This window comes from Haliotis cracherodii, unplaced genomic scaffold (assembly GCF_022045235.1).
Source record: "Haliotis cracherodii isolate W230 unplaced genomic scaffold, xgHalCrac1.p SCAF_20, whole genome shotgun sequence".
NCBI lineage: Eukaryota > Metazoa > Mollusca > Gastropoda > Lepetellida > Haliotidae > Haliotis > Haliotis cracherodii.
Genome location: NW_027266276.1, coordinates 12,820,160 through 12,840,410, shown reverse-complemented (window position 1 = coordinate 12,840,410; position 20,251 = coordinate 12,820,160). Strand labels below are relative to the sequence as shown.

Here is a 20,251-nt window from a genome sequence, read left to right as displayed (position 1 = left end):
CTCTGGCTCGTTCTCAGCAGGGCTTGCATAAAAACGAATCCTGATTTGTGGAGAAAATTAGATAAAGACTTCAGTGATTAGAAAATGATTTGGGTAAAGTCCTTGGAAGTCTGATTCATTACTATGGAACGTCGTTGTATGAGCGATGTCATATTTATATGTTACATGCGAAAAATGAAATTGACTGAAACCGTTGGAAATGTTTGTACCGGGTATGATCTTAAAGTGAGTTATCGGTTGGGTATGGATTATTTGCACCATTTAGTAATTTGGTTCATAATTAAGACAGTTCTTTAATAGGGAAAACAAGGTTCATTGATTCGATAATTATCACTTTCGCTTCATTTATTGTTAGGTATCATGCTATTTTTATTAATTGTGTTTCACGCGGATGAATTATGAGTAAATATTATGTTCAACATGAATTTCATTGACGTAACAAACTTGCAAAGCGATGTATCATATTTTCAGTCTTTTGGGACACAGAAACCCTTTCACTTCCGGATTTGTTTATAACGAGCGATAAAAATTAATTAGACTCAAGGGGGTTATGTGTGTGGATGAAAATGAAAAGACACAGATGAATATGGAAGCCCCAAAAATAATTTTTTAGACTTTTCCTACATTGTATTGTTGTGCAATAGATTTATGTTTGACGACCCGGTCATCATAACACTGCAGCCAGTTTTTGATAGATTTGACGCTCAATTGCAAAACACAATATTACATAACAGTTTTTCATGCTCGAAATATATAACACATTAAGCCGACACGCCGTGATGTAATCTTATACTTCAAAGCGTCAGTTTTCTATTATTGTTTGAAAAATAATACGTGCTATATACTCACTTTTATAATTGAAAGGAAACAGGAAATAAAAATAATAAAGTAATGTTTCTTTGACATGAATGTTTAATTATTGTATCGCAGAGCAAAGACATCATAACACCAAATAAATAATACGTTCATGTTTGAAACACATCTGCACATGCAATTGAGGAAATACTAGGTGTCTTGAAACGTTTATGACGTCAGGCAGGTATGCAAAACGTTATATAGAGAATCTCACCCGAGTGTCTTTTGATATCAAATATATCAACACGAGTTGATAAAAGTGGAAAAATCCGAGGCTTGCCGAGGATTTTTGCCACTTTTATCAACGAGTGTTGATATATTTGATATCAAAAGACACGAGGGTGAGATTTTATTTATCATCAAACATCATTCTTTCAACTTTTTCAATTTGTAGACAGTAATTAGCAGTGTCTTCAGTGTAAAAAGTACTGCAAACAGCTTCAGTAGCAGAGCCATTAGTGATGTCATTTGATTGTGACGTCATGGTAACCAGTGATGTCACAATGGTCTGCAAAGCATTCTGATGTAATTTCATTGCAGCGATATCTACAGTGTAGATATCGCTTGATCTCATCCAAGCGATATCTCCTGTGGGAGCCAGTTTTGGATGATAAATATAATTACAATGCAGTCATAAATCCCCGGAAGTACTATTAATACTACTCATATTGACAGCAGTGTGTTAAAAATACATACTAATAGTTGGAACGAAAAGGTCAACATATTTTAAAAGTATTGAAACAAAGCCTTTGATTTTAGAGCATTGTTTACAAACAAGTATTTTAATGGATCAAACAATAGTTAAAGTATTTGCAGTTTGCAGACACCATGACATAGATTAGGAACTGTGACATTGCGTACAAGAAATGAATTAGTGAGTTTTTCTAATAGCAGTTTGTTTCTACAATGCAAACTAAGGCAAAGTAAGGCTATCGTTAGCATAACACAATGGAGGAGGATATATCAATACTGTGTTGATTTGTTTGTTTGTTTGTTTGATTATTTGTTGTTTAACGCCGCACTCAGCAATATTCCAGCTATACTACGGCGGTCTGTCAATAATCGAGTCCAGACAGTCCAGTGATTGACAACATGAGCATCGAACCACGCAATTGGGATCGATGACATGCATCATCCAAGTCAGCGAGCCTGACCACCAGATCCCGTTAGTCGCCTCTTACGACAAGCATAGTCGCATTTTACAGCAAACGTGGGTTGCTGAAAACCTATTCTACCCCGGATCTTCACGGGTCAATATATGGAGATAGGTGTCCATGGTTACATCGGTAATACCATTATAAAAAACCACTTAGTCTGACCATTGACGTGTGGCGATATAAACGACGTTCGCTGCACGATCCTGTTTGTTTACTATGTAAATAATACCTAAAGTATTTACTGAGTGTAAACAGGAATATACAATAAAACAATCTCTCGATGTTTGAAATACTTATTCATATCGGCGGCCGACATGTGAAAAAAGAAACACATTAAACAAAATACAAACATGTACAAAAACTTGAATACAAAATCAAAATATATCTTCTCGCAATGATATATATTTTCTCGTAATGAGATATATCTTCTCACAAATATCCTATATCCGATGTTCGAATATTTATCTTCATCAGAATCCGGGTTCGTTTCCCCACGAACTAATCACCGTTCCCAGTTTTGGATAAAACGTTTGATGATGCAAATCAGTGTTAATTAGGGGTAGGGCTCTTGTCCTGAACTGGTTTCTTCTTCTTCCATTTCTCCATCATTCTGTTGGATTCTCTCTCCAACTTCTTAATGTAGCTGCTTGACCCCTTGTCCTCCATCTCCGTATGACGTAGAAGCACAGCCTCTACCTGTTTGTGGTGCTGGTGCGCCCTCTCCTGAATCTGTTCAATGCGTTGTTTGTGACGTAGACGAGCCTCCTGAATAGCGATGCTGCTTCTTCGACACGCACTCTTTACCTCCCGCTTTGGTTCCCACAACTCTCTCTCTCTCTCTCTCTGTGTTTTAGGGGCGGTTTTGGAGTTGCGCAACGATGTGCTGGTGCTGTTCAACATATATGAAGCAGACAGTATGTGAAACGAGAATCGGGTGATTCCGGAAATTTAATCAAACGATACGATTGATTTCTCCTCCTTAAACCATGTTATGGTTGATATATAATTTCTCTATAATTTTGTATAACGACAATAGTTGCGTCAGTTTTTCGTTATAAAATACACGCTCAGAATAGCTAGTGAATTCCTGGCTCGGAATGAACTGCAACAATACGAGCGTCACGTCATCATAACGGTTTAACTTGGAGATAAACATGTGTTTTCAATGTAGAGTTAGGTGACCTGTAGATTTAACCATGCTAAATTCAATTTGAAACCTGTGTTTCTGCTTAAGATGTATTTCCACGCATACATCGATATTGACGTACATGTAACTGTAAATCTGCATGTTGTAGCCAAAACTGCGCATATTATTATTTACATTGCCTACCGACTTTTCGATAAATATTAGATTCCGCTGTTTTAATCAGAGATGGTTATTGTGATTTTATACCTCTAAAACACCAATCAGAGTCGACAATTTTCCAATTTCAAGGTAGAATATTTAATTAACTTTTTGACTGTATCCCTTTGTGTGTTGTTTTAGGCCAGAAACGTCCTTTTTATTGCGTATTCGTGTAGAAACCCTGAAACAAAATACCCTGTACGTTGAGTGAGTGAGTATGGTTTAACGCCGATTTTAGCAATATTCCGGTAATATTACGGCGGGGGACACCGGGAATGGGCTTCACACATTGTACCCATGTCGGGAATCGAACCCGAGTCTTCGGCGTGACGAGCGAACGCTTTAACCACTTGGCTACCCGAACGCCTCCTTGTACGTTGAAACTGCCTTGCCATCATAAACAGTATGAACATTAAGGAGTGAGTGAGTAGGGTTTTACGCCGCTTTTAGCAATATTCAAGCAATATCACGGCGGGGGACACCAGAAATGGGCTTCACACATTGTGCCTATGTCGGGAATCGAACCCGGGTCTTCGGCGTGACGAGCGAACGCTTTAACCACTTGGCTACCCGACCTTCCCTGAACATAAAGGAAGGAAATACGGCATATAATGAAATTGTCGATGGCGATATACTGACCACAAAAAGTTAGGGATCATGAATATTTTGAGGGATCTGTTTTTGGAGTGAGGGTTTCTTTGAATGCGTACGGTATATGAAAATAGTTCATGATCCCTAACGGGTTTTTTTCAGTTTTGGGTTTGTTTGTTAGTTAGTTTAACGCCGAACACAGCTACTCAGCGGTCTGTAAATAATCGAGTCTGAATAAGACAATCCAGTGATTGACATCATGAGCATCGATCCACGCAATTGGGATCAATGACAAGCATCAACCAAGTCAGCGAGCCTGACCACCTGATCCCGTTAATCGCCTCTTACGACAAGCATAGTCTCCTTCTATGGGTTGCTGATCGTGATCATGAAGACCAATCCTAAAACGGATCTTCGAGGGTAGTTTTGTTCAGTACATATGTCACATCTATGTTTATTATCAGATGTCACCGCTGGGGCTACGCTAATCACTTTTGCAGAACGAGATACGGGTATGGTGTTACACAATCTCATTAAAAGTCAGATCTTAGTTCTCGCTACCGCTAAACAAAGATCTGAGGATATCCCATCACAGGTCACGTCAGAACGACCTTTCGCGAATTTTGACCGACCAATGAAATGACTGACAAGAAATCGACATTGGCCAATCAGAAAGCAGCTTTCTCGACCTTTACGACACTAGTTTCCAACTGGCGACTACGCTTCGAAACATATTTTGACGTATTCTCGATTAAAAAAGTTGGCTCATGGAATGGCTCATAGATGGCCTAGATTGTATGGATATAATCATAAAACCCGTTACTGTCGTTCGGAATACCCCGTGTTAAATATATCGTGGTTGCATGATCAGAAAACACATTCCGACTGTCACTTTCATGATCTAGTAAGCGACGCTGTGATTGGTTGGATGAAAGGTCGTTCTGACTTGACCCGTAATGGGATGTCCTCAGATCTTTGTTTAGCGATGGCGAAAACTGAAATCTGAATTTAATGAGATTGGGTGTTACAGAACCAAGAATAATAACATCCTGACACACCAAAGTTACGCAAATCTGCACAGCGATTTACGGCACCTTGTGTGCCTGTGCGTCGACTGTAGCTATGTTTGCATGACCAATAGTAGATTTAAAATCAAAAGCTTTTCTCGTGATATGTTTTTATAGAGTATATCGTATCTTATTAATATTTTTATTAATTCATTAAATACTAAGACTAGATGTAAAGAAGACTAAAATCTGGGGAGCATTAAGATGATAGTACAGGGGAGATAACTCCTGTTTTCCTGACCGTTGTACAGGTTCTAAGAATTCTTATGATTTTATTTAGGCTTCTTGGGTTTGCACAGATGAGTATATGGTATTAGATTGGTTGGTTGGTTGTTTTACGTCGCACACAGCAATATTCCTGCTATATGACGGCAGCTCAGGAGGGTATGAGAATGCAGTGTCGTGTATAACTTCGAATTCATTAAAATATTTTATGCTCTTTTGTCTGCGATGAGAATAGAGTATAGAGAATACATAAGTAGTGTACACGTTTATGTTAATACCGGTATCACAGAATGGTTGTCCGAACCCCCTGTTTTGAAACACATGTCATGAAAATATAAGATTTGATCGCCGTGGATAAGTGAGAGAGTTGGGCTTAACGCCACTTTTAACATTATTCCAGTCATATCACGGCGTGTCAGCTTAATGTGGGAGGAAAGCCCGAAGTGATGCAGGTCTCAGATATTTACCACATCGGTGAAACCGACGAGCACGGGTATGGTGCTGACAAACCTAGAAACATAATCGGGGTGAACCAGGATTCGGACGCACAATCACAGCTTTCTGTCATGTCCAGGGACGCAACTCTGCACAGCGAATTGCGGTGCCTGAGACGACTGGGCCATCCGTGCCCGTTGATCGCCGTGGGTCAGGGTCCTGTTGTAGAAATTAAGCAAACTAAACGCTAGGATGATCGTAAGCCCAGGTACGGGAGATCTCTTTGTACAACGGCAACCTTTTGTACCTCACGTGCCAAGGTCTTACGCAGGGGCGCAACTAGGCTAATTTTTATGCATTAGCAAAACCAATTTTACGAGGGCACGAATACCCGAGTGGCATTATAAATAATATACTGCAGAGCTGGTAAATTGAGGTTTACCTATTTTTTTTTAAAATGTGCTTTTTTAAAGTGTAAAAGAAAATTGTGCCTTTTAGGTGCAAGCACTTGCTTTTCTGCTACAATAGTAGTTTCGCCCCTGTTATGTGGCACCAAGCAAATACATTGTATATCCACCTTCGTATCTTGCATCTGCGTCAGCTTTTTATCAGCAGGGATTTGTTATTAGACCTGTGTAGAGGTCGATATTTGACGTCAAGTGTGCTAAATATCATTATAGCTAAAATGGATAGAATTATCATTAAACTGCCCGCATGTTATCAGAAATGAGCGGGCCACTGTAACTTGATAATGCCCTCATATTGCTTGACGACGGGGCATTACCACTCCCGTTGTTAGGTGACGTCATAGGATAGGATAGGTGACGTCACGTTCAATAGTGACTTCATCTGGTTTGTTCTATGACTTTTCCATATTTGTAAAAGTGGGTCAGTGACATTCGTGTTGATTGCAGTATATGTTTCAAACCCGATATTGTTGTTTCTTTTTATTATATACATATGAATGAAATACTGGAATTTATCAGTGACGATAGATCAAGTTATCAGTCACTAGTGACTGATATATACAAGGTCCCGGAACTACTTTCTCCTGAATCAAAACATCAAAGAGTTATCCCCCTTTGTAGATGCCGACTCACTCTCCTACCCAGAGTTCCATGCGGCCGGCAGCCAGCTAGCATAGTACCTGTGCCACAGGCCAGCGCCATGTGACGATTCGTCACATCTTTCACAGTCCATTCAAGATATTGCATATGCTTTTCATCCGTTTCATGTTTGACAAGTCTACACATTTTCATAAATAAATGTCAAAGAATGGTTAACTTTCATTGGGAAAGTATGCAAATACGTAAAAATCTACTTGTTTTTGCGTAGTTATCCTATGTTTACATTGGTTGTACGGCTCCACGTGCTGTCATCGAAGCCCAACAGAGAGCTAGCGACACGGTCACTTTGATGCATAAATATATATTGTCATGCAACTCACTGTCGCAGTTGTAGTAGCATATCTATATAGTTATGCAAAACAATATGTAAAGCGCCCCCAAATACTTGCATTAGTCCGTTCTATACTGATTTCTGAAAAAGCGCGTTTGTTTACAAACAAGAGAAAAGTCCGGTCACGTGATATGCAAATTAGCCTGTGGCAGTGGTGTTATGCTGAGTCACCACTGCGACGGAGTGTGTAGTGACTGATATCAACAAGGTTCCGGAACTACTTTCTCCCGAATCAAAACATTAAAGAGTTATCCCCCTTTGTTTACGTCAGATGCCGACTGTAACTTCTCTTCAACTGACCATAGGAACTTTTTGACGAGTCTGGTGTCTGGAAATAACATCTTTGGCAATGTTAATATCACTCTTGCGCCGGACATGCTTCGCCAGACATTAGGCATAAATTGCAAGTAATAAAAATAAAACATGTATATGATAGATAGAAAATTCAATGTGTTTTCTCAAATACCACTTTTAGTGGAATTTGAGTGGTGAGAAACACATTTAATATCCTCTATTTATTTGATAAAAAATTCCATCCATTTTAGCTATAATAACGGTAAAGATATTTTTCAGGGCATTATCATTTGCAGAAGCCCTCGGTCTTTTCAACTGCCCTCCTTCGTCGGGCAGTTAATGGAAGACCTCGGGCTTCTGCAAATGATTATACCCTGAAAAACAGCGTTACCCTTATAGTAAAGTCCCCAAATGAGAATGAAACATTTCCCCATTGACCTTGATATAGTTATAAATAATGTGATGACTTGTGTTTCACTAATAACAGCATCCGCTCAATTTTATATCAATGCATGCGCATTAGATGCAGTAGTAAAATACACTGTTAAACTTAATATGAAATATTGAAATAAGAACATTGAAGTGACCAACAAAATAACATTTATCCCAAATTGCCTGCCAAAAGTATTTAGTTTGGAATCCTTGATAAATCGCTGCATCTGTTAATTTCGCTTATATTACTCCAATATAAATGGCTCAGAAATATTGGGTCCCCTGAATATAAATTTATTGATGAATTCAAAATGACGTGAATGCATTAAATTATATATCACGCGCACAAGCAAGCGTAAGACTATTACGTGTCTTTTAGGGCTGGGACGAGTCCAAATTTACTACGCGGGTACCCAACCCCTATTACCCGACCATGCCTGGGTACCTGCTGTAGGTCTCAAGAGGTAGTTACAAACTGTCCGATTGGGAAAAGTTTGACTGTAGCTCTCGTAAAATGTGTTCAGATACATGTATGAAAAGATCTGGGCCCCGTTGTACAAAGCGATCTTAGCGCTAAGGTGATCTCCCCTGCCTTAACATAGACTTACGTCAGTCGTAGCGCTAAGGTGTGTACAACGTCACCCTGGTGTAAACACTAAAGTTGACTGAATTTTTATTTTAATTCAAACATATAAAAGTCAGAAGGAATGGGCGTAGTAGTCAGGAAGAACTGCGAACATTAGTGACTTATAGTTTAAACATAGAGTTTTAGATACTTTTTGTCATTAAACAATATACCACGTGACTAACCACGGGTCCGGGTAGTCCTGTGGGTACCCGAGTCCTACTCAGTACCCACCCAACCCGAGTACCCGAGTACCCGAGTTACCCGTCCTAACCCTAGTGTCTTTGGCAACCTGAAAAGTATTCACCGAAGTTAGGAAAAATGTTATTATACAGTAAGGTTACTTATCTGTTTCGTATATATCCAGGATATTAAGTAAGACAAATTAAATAAAACGTTCTTGTTTATCAGAACCTTTTTTTGGAGGAAGAAGTTGTTCTTTTTTTTTCTTTCTTCAGTTGTTACAACTCTGTAGATGCGAATCGAGGATCATCAAATGAGTGGAAAAACGAAATTTGAGTTCAAAACGACCAAATAACGGTAAACAATTGACAATGTTATAGGAGTAGGTCATTCAAGAATTGGATGTTTGTCGTAGGTCGTAGTAGAGAAGTTAAATACTAATTCATTCCTTGTTTGGTTGATATGTGTAATTAAGGTACATAAGTCCATCAGGATATTGATATTTTTATTTGGGCCTACAGGGGCGGGATTTTGAAAGGGGTGGGGCACCTAATACCCAAGTGACTTGCCCGAGGGTGAAGTTAACAGGTGAGGGGTCTGTAAAAGGGGTGAGACATTCTATTAACCAACTACACAATCAGATGATTCAAGACTGTTGTCGGGACTCTCCTCGCAACATCAATGTCGCTGTCGCCGATCCTGATTTCCGTGCGATCAACGTTGCGCGTTCACTACCAGGAGTACACCCCCTTGACAGACGTTAATCTAGATTTTATGGCGTTTCAATCATTCTCGTCATGACTGACTGCCGAGATAATTTGATCGCTCGGGAAATCAGCATTGGCCGAACTGAAACCAGTATTGCCGTAGACCCCACGTCTGGCCCCTATCTGTCTGTCTGTATGTATGTGTGCATGTGTACGTGCGTGCGTGAGTGCGTGCGCTCCCATTTGTGAAAAGGGTAGACTAATACTAACCAATTAGTCTATGAAAACATTTCTTCAATATTTTTTTTTTTTTTAAATTCAAAAGAGCTTTTAGATTACCTCTTCTGCTGTTTTCTTATAAGGAAACTATACTTGGTTTAGTTTGACCTAGACTTGCCTAGGCTGTGAGTAAAAAATATATAAACTAGTATATAAATCCCATAGTCATGGCGCAGGAATGGGAAAATGGGATCGGCGTGCCCTTATGTACCGCAAATAATTTGCGAAATAATTCATGGTTGTTGGATCAAACATTTTTTAGTTAATCGTTATTTTTGTCCTGATAGCAAATGCTTTAGGTAAGATGTATTTTATTTATCAACACGATTAGTATGGTACATGCTTACCATCTTCCATAACAGATATCTGTGAAGAAATTCAGAGGAAGACGGCCTGTGAAGAGAAGTCGAACGGCAGGTGGCGCTGTGCCGTAATTATGCCAAAAATCCGCCATCGGCAACATCGGAGTGGGGCGCAATGTGCCGACCTTGCATCCGGCTACTTGATTGACATTTGGAAGTGTGTAGCCACATTTGTTCCGCAGCTCGTTGATGTCCCCAGTTCGCGTAACTGTGATGGGAATGACACCCTGTTCATGGAACTGCCTCGATCCTGTGATTGTGATTGGTTTGGGAGGTCGGATGCAGCCCCGATTCATCTTTGGTCCCGGTGTGTATGCGTTTACTGTGTCATCCACATCACTTCGACAAGGCTTCCAGAGCGACAATCGCGTGACGTCATAAACAGTGTGAGGATGAAGCTATGACGTCATAATGTTATGACGTCATAGAAGTGCGGTGTCACGTTCGACTAGCGACATATCGCTTTGACGTCACGACGTTCACGGAAATGCACAGCTAGTTTTAGCCCCGGGGCGACGTTCGTAACGGGATCGTGGCGCTAAGATGATCGTCGCTCCTTCACATTGACTAACGACACACATTGCAATTAGATCGAAATGATGTTTATCGACCTCTAGTTTAGACTATGTTAGACTATATTTCCCGTTAATAAGGCCCCGGATTCAGAGATCCCCTTGTGGATGTCGGGGTAGAATTGGACCTAAGCATACATACACTAAGTTTACACCTATACCTTACCGTTAGAGCCGACTAAATGGATCGGGTGATAAGGGCCCCGTTCCACAAAGCGATCGCAGTGCTGAGGTGATCGTAATTTAACTCCCATACCTCAAGATAGGCACTACGATCCCTTTGTAAACATAGGCACATTCTCAACACGGGGCATCGTTCCCCGCCAGCTGCGGATGGTGCCCATGTTATCAACCACAAGGTTGTCTGACTCGATATTTACAGGTCACACTGATATGACGAGAACGAGGGCGGTGAAGGCTTCTCCGGTCCCTGGACGCTAAAAAAATAAAAAAAATAAAGGTGTTTAAATGATTCCTGGTAAAAACATTTAATCAATAATACGATATTGTGGCCAATAACAAAAATCGAAAAAAGGTTCGGTATATTATATATTTTTCTCAATCCGATTTTTACTAGCCTTATAAAGTTTTTTCTTTTGTCACTGGGTAAAAGGATGCCAATTTGCTTGATGCTGTAGAAGGTAAATTATGTTTTACCCCTGTGTGAATTACGGGTCAATGTTCATGAAGATCCGGGGGAGAAGCGGTCTTCGGCAACCAATGCTTGCCATCAAAGGCGACTATGCTCGTCGTAAGAGCCCACTAACGGGAGCGGATGATCAGGCCCATGCACTGACTTGGTTGATGCATCTCATCGTATACCAATTGCCTGGGTCGATGCTCATGATGTCAATCACTGAATTGTCAGGTCCGGACTCTATTATTTTTAGACGGCCGTCATACAGCTGGGATATTGCTGAGCGCGGCGTTCAACAATCTTTTCCGGTCCTGTTCCCATCTTGATCAGTAAATAATATATTGTTGCACGATCCAAACTATAGGTAGTCGTACTGAGGAGGTGATTCATGTTGTATGTGTCGTTAGATCACGACGCTTGCACTTTGGTGAAGCGTGTTAAGTGAGATGCAGATTTGGATTTGGAATATATTAGGAAATCACAACGCGACCGCCTGAAGCTCTGTGTGGCCACAAATCGTTTATAGGGAGATGCGTTTACTGCAACTAAGAGTAATACTGCTCTTTTTCAGATCTCGTAACGCGTCACTGACTTGCTGTGACATTGACTGACAAGTGAAATCGACATTAGGTGTCAATTCATGAACAGCGATGGATAAATCTACATGCCCAATGAAGCATTTTTATCATCAATGCGGAAGAACTCCCGCGCTAATTAGGAAATTTCGTGGAAAGGTCACGTACTGACTTCAAAAATCTTTAATATTGTGAATATGTTTACGTTGATACCGGACGCTTCTGGTTCTAATAATAATAATAATAATGATTATGATGATGATGATGATGATGATGATAATACATTTCAGTCGTTAAATAGTGATAGCACCGGTTGAAATTATAAGATTGCAACACGGTAGCCAGGTTGAGTTACGTCCCTTCTATGAATCGCCTCGAGGGGAATCACACCGAGTTCATATTAATCTAACGGGAAATTCCTTCATATTTTCCGTGTTGATTCATACTCAGCAAGCGTGCGAATGAATGCATATTTTTTTTATTAGCCATTTAAAACATACAAAACGGCGATTTGGGACCGACGGAAGACAAGATACCTTGTGCTGTTAAGGAACATGTGAGGTATTTAGTATATATGAATTGAGGGTGTCTACCCACCGCCACCCAGCCCAACCAAGGCCCCAAGCCCCAAGCCCCAAGCCCCGGCCCCTCTCGAGGCATTCGAGTCAATTTGAGTCATGTCAGTGAACCTAGCTGGTACAAGTACATTAGATGCGACCTCATAAGCTTAGAGCTATACTTTTTTATTGACTTATCACACTTTGCAAGAAAAAAAAGATGAAAAACACATTTCAACACAGACATATTGGCATCCGCCAGATGGCATGGCACGGCAACCAGCGTAGTGCATTGCGGCTTCCACAGTAACAATCATTTTATTTTATTTACTAACAGGGCTCGGCACTCAGAGTGAGTGGGTAAGTGAGTGAGTATGGTTTTACGCCGCTTTTAGCAATATTCAAGCAATATCACGGCGGGGGAGACAAGAAATGGGCTTCACACATTGTACCCATGTCGGGAATCGAACCCGGGTCTTCGGCGTGACGAGCGAACGCTTGAACCACTAGGCTACCGCCCCTCGGCACTCAGAAGTAACGTGTGCAAAGTCAAACTGACGCTGAGGCCGTATCACCGTTTATTATCTGCACTGACTTTAGTAAGACATAATATTTGTTTGTTTCTTTTTTGTTTAACGCCGCACTCAGCAATATTCCATCTATATGACGGCGGTCTGTAAATAATCGAGTCTGGACAAGACAATCCAGTGACTGACATCATGAACATCGATGCACGCATTTGGGATAAGATAACTACGATAACATGTATCAACCAAGTCAGCGAGCCCGACCACCCGATCCCGTTTGTCGCCTCTTACGACAAGCATAGTCGCCTTTTACGGCAAGCATAGGTTGCTGAAGACCTATTCTACCCCGTATACTCACGGGTGTGTAGGGGCAGTCGGGTAGCCTAGTGGTTAAAGCGATCGCTCGTCACGCTGAAGACCCGGGTTCGATTCCCGACATGGGTACAATGTGTGAAGCCCATATTGGTGTCCCCCGCCGTGATATTGCTGGAATATTGCTAAAAGCGGCGTAAAACCATACTCACTCACTCACGGGTGAGTACGACATTATAGTTGCAAGGGAGGTGTTTATACAAATTTATTTATTACATCGCATTTCATTCCTGGATTCGCTTGCACAAAGCGATAATTCCCACACTTAACATAGACTTCAACGTTCAGTGAGTGAGTGAGTTTGGTTTAACGCCGCTTTTAACAGTATTCCAGTTATATCGCGGCGTGTCAGCTTAATGTGAGAGGAAAGCCCGAAGTGATGCAGGTCTCAGACGTTTACCACTTCGGTGAAACCCACGAGCACGGGTATGGTGCTACAAACCTAGAAACATAATTGGGGCGAACCGGGATTCGAACCCACAATCATAGGTTTCTGGCGTGCCCAAGGGACGCAACTCTGCACAGCGAATCGCGGCGCCTTAGACGACTGGGCCACCCGTGCCCCCCTTCAACGTTCAGATTACTTTGTGCAAATGTTAACTTTTTATACTACATGTATAGAGGGGGTGTTTGATAGTTAGCCACGACATTACATGATTATAAAACCCCTGGCGAGACGGGTTAGAATTGATCCCCAGCAACCTATGCTGGTCGTAAGTGGCGACTTAAGGGATCGGGTGGTCAGGGAAATCTTTAAATTCAACTTAGTACCTTGAAATTTCAAGAACAAAATCAAAAGACAAATGGCCCTTAAAGGTTTCCGTATACATGTATATCCTATATTTCTTTGAACCCAGTATTTATTTGAGACATGGCCTGTGTTCCTTCAGTAAAAGTTAGGGACATAGTTTCTTAAAGGGGATATAGTTAAACTATTATTTAGTAGGCCTGTGGTATATGACACGGTCTGTGTTTTGGCAAGGTGTGTATTACAGGAGGGAGACAGCATTTAATTAACTGAAAGAAAGGTGACTGAATGAATTTAAAGAATGTTCCCTAATTGAAAATATATCGAGAAGGTTTTGAGGGTCCGTTCCACAAAGCGATCTTAGTACTAAGACAACTCTATGTACCATACTTAAACATAGGCTTATGGTAGTCATAGCGCTAAGATCAATTTGTGGAACGGGGCTCTGCACTTATTATGAATGGGTCATGCAACCTACGTGCTCAACATAACCGTGATGAATATTAATTGGGGCGTAATCACGTCTTGACAGTCGGAATGTGGTCGCAGATTGATCCTGATATAAAAAGGAAGTTTGAATATATGGTCATTTGTACAGCTTAGAATATGGTGTACATTCATTGCATTTACCATGGAAATGATGTGTGTAAGTATATGATTATGATTATTATTGATGTTATACCGAAAGAAAAACACGTGGTCTATGAATTGTGCAGCGCTAAGACAGCTTTATGAACTTTGACCGTGCACTCATGTTTCGAAGTCGCTGTGATAAAAACAAAGAGATTGAGATTTTTGTTAACTATTTTTGGTACTATGTATATTTTAATTCAATTTAAATATTAATGAAATTCGAATTCAGTTAACACTCAGTGCTCATAGATTTACATGTTCTATATCATTAGTAATATTAATATCAACGAAAGTATGCACCCTTGTACGATGGTGGCTTAAAATTTAACAAACAAGAAATTGCTATGCAACGGTGATGTTTTTGATACGGTGTAATGTTTTTTAACATTACTTTGCAGTGTTTTGGTGACTGTAACTGGTGACATTTTGATAACGTTTGTAACTTTTTGGTAAAAAATCCAATATACAAGAGTGTCCCTTCTTGTGCCCAATAGCTGATGTCGTTGTTAAAACATATTGATAAACACTACACTTAATGGTAACTGCAGGCTCGGATTTATATAAGCTTTGTGATAAAGATATATGATTTTCTTCCCTGAAAGAAGGGGCCGAATTGTTGTGTTTCACAACCCATTTTTTACAGATCATCCGGTATGTCGGGCGAACCTTTTTTGTTTAATGTTTACACTCTGAGGTAAATTTTGTTTGTAGTAATATGAAAAAAAACAAACAAATTTTCTCGAATAAATACTTTCGGATCGTTATCAAAGTCATATCAAAATTTCTTTCCATGTTTGTTGGTACAGCAAAATAACTTATGATATGTTGATCTAAAGGTTCGTGCATTTACAAACGTACAAGATGGGAAAACAATTCACTGGATATCTTGTGAATGTTGAATTTAGAAGTTCAACTATTGATAGACACAGAGATGAGCGAAATCCGTTAGAGGCACTCATTGTGAGGAAACATCATTAGTGAATGAGTGAGTGAGTTTCAGAATTGTACATAGCATCAGCAATATCTAAAATACTAAGAAGAGAATGAATTATCCATTTAAAAAAACAAACATTCACAGCTAAAAAGCAAAGTACTTTTACAATACAAAAGAAGATGGATTTTAAGAAAGAACGAAAACACAACTCAGAACGTAATATCAAGACAACGTCACAATTTATGATACAGATAAATTTTCTCATGAATATATTTTTAAGCCAGAAGCCTGCTTCCACTGGTAAACATGTCTTTCCGATTTACTGCTTTCTATGTGCTTGACAGTGAACATATTTCCCATGACCAGTATTTGGACTTATTCCACGTCAGCAAAATTGTGACTATGTCAAGGAATATATTTCAAGCTGTCAATATTTGCATGAGCACATTTGACCTTGTTAGTTTTCGTGTATTTTCTTATTTAAGCTGTCTACAGCAGCTACTCTGTAAATAAAATCTGTGAAATTTGATAAACAGAACATTTGTGTGTCATACTTCCTATTTTTTTCTATACAATGCTCTGGTAATAATTATCATCATTTTTTTATTATCATCTTCAGAAACGAGACTTTATCCTTATTCTGTTGTCACTGGCAACGGTGACGTCACAACTGATCGACAACTGTCCACCAGGATGCGAGTGCACGAAAAAGAACCATTTCACGTGCAGGGAACTGACGTCATTCCCAACATCCCTCACGTCGGATGCTGAAATGGTATCAATCTACTTGTCTACACTTCCGGTCATACCAAGGAACGCCTTCCAAGGTCTTCCAAATATGAAAATCTTGGATATATATTCCGTTTCCATTGGAACCATAGACACATGTGCATTTCAACACTTGACCAACATGACCAGAATCTCAATATACAACGGAAAGATTCGAACCATCAAAAAGGGCGCTTTCATGGGCCTGTCGTACGATGGATATTTTTCCTTATACATGTCAGAGGTGGGCACCATCGAATCTTATGCTTTCAGTGACATTTCCAAGACGAAATCCTTCACTATTTTCAATTCAAATGTAACCACGATTGAGTCGAAGGCGTTTTTCAATTTTTCGGATTTAACAAAGTTTTCAATCTATTCGTCTAACATAACCCACATTCAAAGCGGAGCCTTTGAAGACTTTACCCGGGTTGAAAGCGCTCATTTTCACGAGAACACCGTTGAGAAACTGGAATGCAATACTGTAGATCTTCTGACCAAAGAATTGGAACAAAATTTTTCGTTTGACAAAATAACTTTGAACTGTGACTGTTCTCTGACGTGGCTTTTAAGAGCTGCGAGCCTATATCCGGGTCTTTCTCTTCAAACGTCAGTCTGTAAACTTCCCATGAGCCTTGCTGGTAAGACCGTTGGGACACTAGCTGAGACCCAAATCTGTCCTAGCGGGGAGACGTTTGTGACGAGTTGTCCCCCTACACGTCAACTACAGCTGCCAACGTGCACTACAACACCGCCGATTAACGCTGGACCATTACGTATGTTAAATATGAAGCTGTTACTGTTTCTCATAACATTGTGTCAAACAAAGTGACATGGAGAAACAAGGAGTCACCAAGAGAAACAAAAATATGTTCAGACCATAGCTAACTGATTTGTTTGTCTGAGTCGTTTCCTCCGCCCTTTGTAAAAATACATGTAGTTATTCATTTAAAATCGTCCCAGACACACCCCTTTCCCTGTTGAGCAATATTTAAACAAAATCGGAGCCCGGTGTCTAGAGGGAGTGTGTTGTAACTTCGAGATATCCAGATATTCGAGATAGCGATGCATATCAAGTAATATCAAACTTCCTATGCATAGAGGAATGTACGTTTTATCTCGAATTCGAGATAAGCAGTCCATTTTGTATGTATTTATATAGTGATACGATCGGGCCCTGAAAATAGGTTCGCGATGTAAGTACATTCGAGACATATCTCCCCCCCCCCCCCCCCCCCCACACACACACACACACCTTTATATGAAATATAACAGATACCAGAGCTAAAAGTATTGAAGGTGAATGTCATTGCCAGAGACACATGATCGGGGGTTCAAATCCGGATCACTCTGATATGTTCTTGTGAGTTTCACAAACGGCCTGCAGTACTTCGGGCGTCACTGTGACATCAAGCGGACACGCCGTGATATAACTGTAATTCAGTTGAAAGCGACCTTAAACTGGACTCATTTGCACTCAACAACAACCAACTTAGTTTCTTCCTTTATGGTTAATCATTTCTGGGTTGTCACATTTCATAAGGCTCAACTGTTAAGCTACAAAATTACCAACTTGTTCAAAAAGTTGGTGAGGGTGAGTTGGGTTTAACGCCGCTTTTAACAGTATTCAAGATATATCACGGCGTGTCAGCTTAATGTGGGAGGAAAGCCCGAAGTGATGCAGGTCTCAGAAAGTTAACCACTTCGGTGTAACCCACGAGCAGGGGTATGGTGCTGACAAACCTAGAAACATAATCGTGGCGAACCAGGATTTGAACCTACACTCATAGGTTTCTGGCGTGCTCAAGGGACGCAACTCTGCACAGTGAATCGCGGCGCATTAGACCACTGGGCCACCCGTGCCCCCTGTTCAAAAAGACCCCTTAACTATGATCTTTAAACAGCCAACCCTACAAACACTTTTACGTTAAATGGTCCAGAAGATACCATGTGATGCATGCATAACCCAGACGGTTTTGTACGTTGTTGCCATATTTTTATGATGCATTTGCTGACTTTTGAATCTTCCGATGCTCGGTTTTGTCAAAAAATGTGACGAATTGATAATCATGTACATATTCATAGATTTTATATTGTGTCACGTTTGAATAATTCGTGTAGATTTTCTTCATTTCCCAACGTATCAGTTGAATAAACGTCATAAATCATACAGACAATCACCTTGTTTCTTATTGTTTCGTTAGCGAAGAAAAAACATATGAAGGGAGAAACATATTATTTTCAAGTTCTTTCTTCAATTAGACCACACAAAACTCCCAGGCGTATTGTTTCTAACTGCTATGGTACATCTGTTGTCTAAATCTGTTAAATTGTTTGATAGGCATTACAAATCAAAGTAAATGTAATTAGAAGTTGACGGGTGACAAGGTAGACGCAAATTTATGGATAACAACTTCTTTAATTCTGTAAAAAGCGACGTTTTCGGTATAGATCCTTATGCCGTTGTCAATCAAGGTATGCTGGCTTCACCGGCAACAGTGAGCACAAGTATTGATTCAGCACCCGATCAGCCTGTTAATTAATTGTCTTTTATCTGTGATACTTATTTGTTTGGATTGTTTGGTTTGTTTCGCTTCATGTTCTTGGTATGATCAACAGCGATGTTGTTATTTACCATCTTAATTAATATATTGTTGTAAGAAAACGACCGCTTCCGTGGTGTAGTGGTGGAGCTTCCGCACGGGGAATGGAGAGTCCGGGTTCGATCCCCGGCCGCGTCATACCAAAAGATGGCACTTGTTGTTACCCTGCCTGGAGCTCGGTATTAGGGGCTAAAAAGAGACTGGTCTTCTCGTAGCCAGTATACTGTGACTGAGTGGGGTTTTCACGCTAAACTGCGGCATGGTATCTCAGTGAGCAAACACTATAAAATCGGCATTAGTCTGGACTTATACACACACATACATAGGCACACACACGTGCAAGAACGTCGCGATATAAGTGCAATAATCTTGGACGCGACGTTAAACGTCATTTCACCTCACCACCTTTAAGAAAACGGTGGATATCGTCCTTGTATTGTCATTAGAGTTTGAACCATGTTTTAATAAGTTCAAAGTTACTGATATTTCGTTGGACCTTAGACTATATATTATAAACTTTTATTTCAATTTCAATTTGATGCAACAGAGTTTTTACCATTTGCTCATGTTATAGTCGGAATCGTACAATCGACTTTGCTTTCAGCAGTGATTTCTTATTGCTAGGGAAAGGGCTTTGTGCCTTATATTTACATATTTATTCCCCGCCCAATAAAGTTGGCGGGGGATATAGAAACGGGCTCGTTTCGTTTCCGGAGCATAACTCAGAAACAGTTCAATATTTTTTCATGAAACTTTGCAGGTGTGTCAAGTACATGCTGAACTGATGCCTTTTGCTATTTAGAAATTTTAGAAAATCTTATTTTTTACGTTTCCATGGCAACAAGATGGACTTAGGTTCCAAACTTTTCTTTTTTTACAATTTCCATGACAAGTTCCACCTCGGTTAAAAAGGGTTAGGGTTTGTTTAGATTTAATTATGTCATAAATTCCGCAACAGGGGTGGGGGATATAGCTACGTTAGTGGCAAACTCCTGTTGTATCTCCAATTCACTGGACACATATTAAGATATGTCACCTGTGACCTGCCTCATTTGTTCCATTACAGTATTAGAATCAGAATCGGGTACATCAACAGTTTAGTATTTGTTCAGTAAATACATGTACAATATTATGCAGTACAAAGGTTGTGTATAGACATCCATCATACATGTTGATGGTTACGCGCAAGCCGACAGCAATTCATCCAAGACCCTTGAAACACAAAGGTTTTAAAATGCATTTTCTTATAGCCGTTGTGACAATCAGACGAAGACAGTTAGTTGAACATGATAAACAGAATGTCAGAATAA

General features: G+C 40.1%; 1 protein-coding gene across 1 annotated transcript; it reads right to left on the bottom strand.

Annotated features, from left to right (window-relative positions):
- Positions 1-2,561: 2,561 nt before the first annotated feature.
- On the bottom strand, positions 2,562-10,311 carry LOC139470156 (uncharacterized). The gene is made up of 2 exons (XM_071252455.1): positions 10,001-10,311; positions 2,562-2,901 (listed from the first exon to the last, which is right to left on the bottom strand). The coding sequence occupies exons 1-2, from the start codon at positions 10,309-10,311 to the stop codon at positions 2,562-2,564; spliced, it is 651 nt and encodes a 216-aa protein (XP_071108556.1).
- Positions 10,312-20,251: the final 9,940 nt, after the last annotated feature.

Bases quoted from the DNA above. Each gene is read 5' to 3' on its own strand.
- LOC139470156 (XM_071252455.1), bottom strand. From the start codon at position 10,311: ATGAATCGGGGCTGCATCCGACCTCCCAAACCAATCACAATCACAGGA. The intron at 2,902-10,000 runs GTAAGCATGTAC...TATGTTGAACAG, and splicing joins GATATCTGTTATGGAAGATG to CACCAGCACATCGTTGCGCA.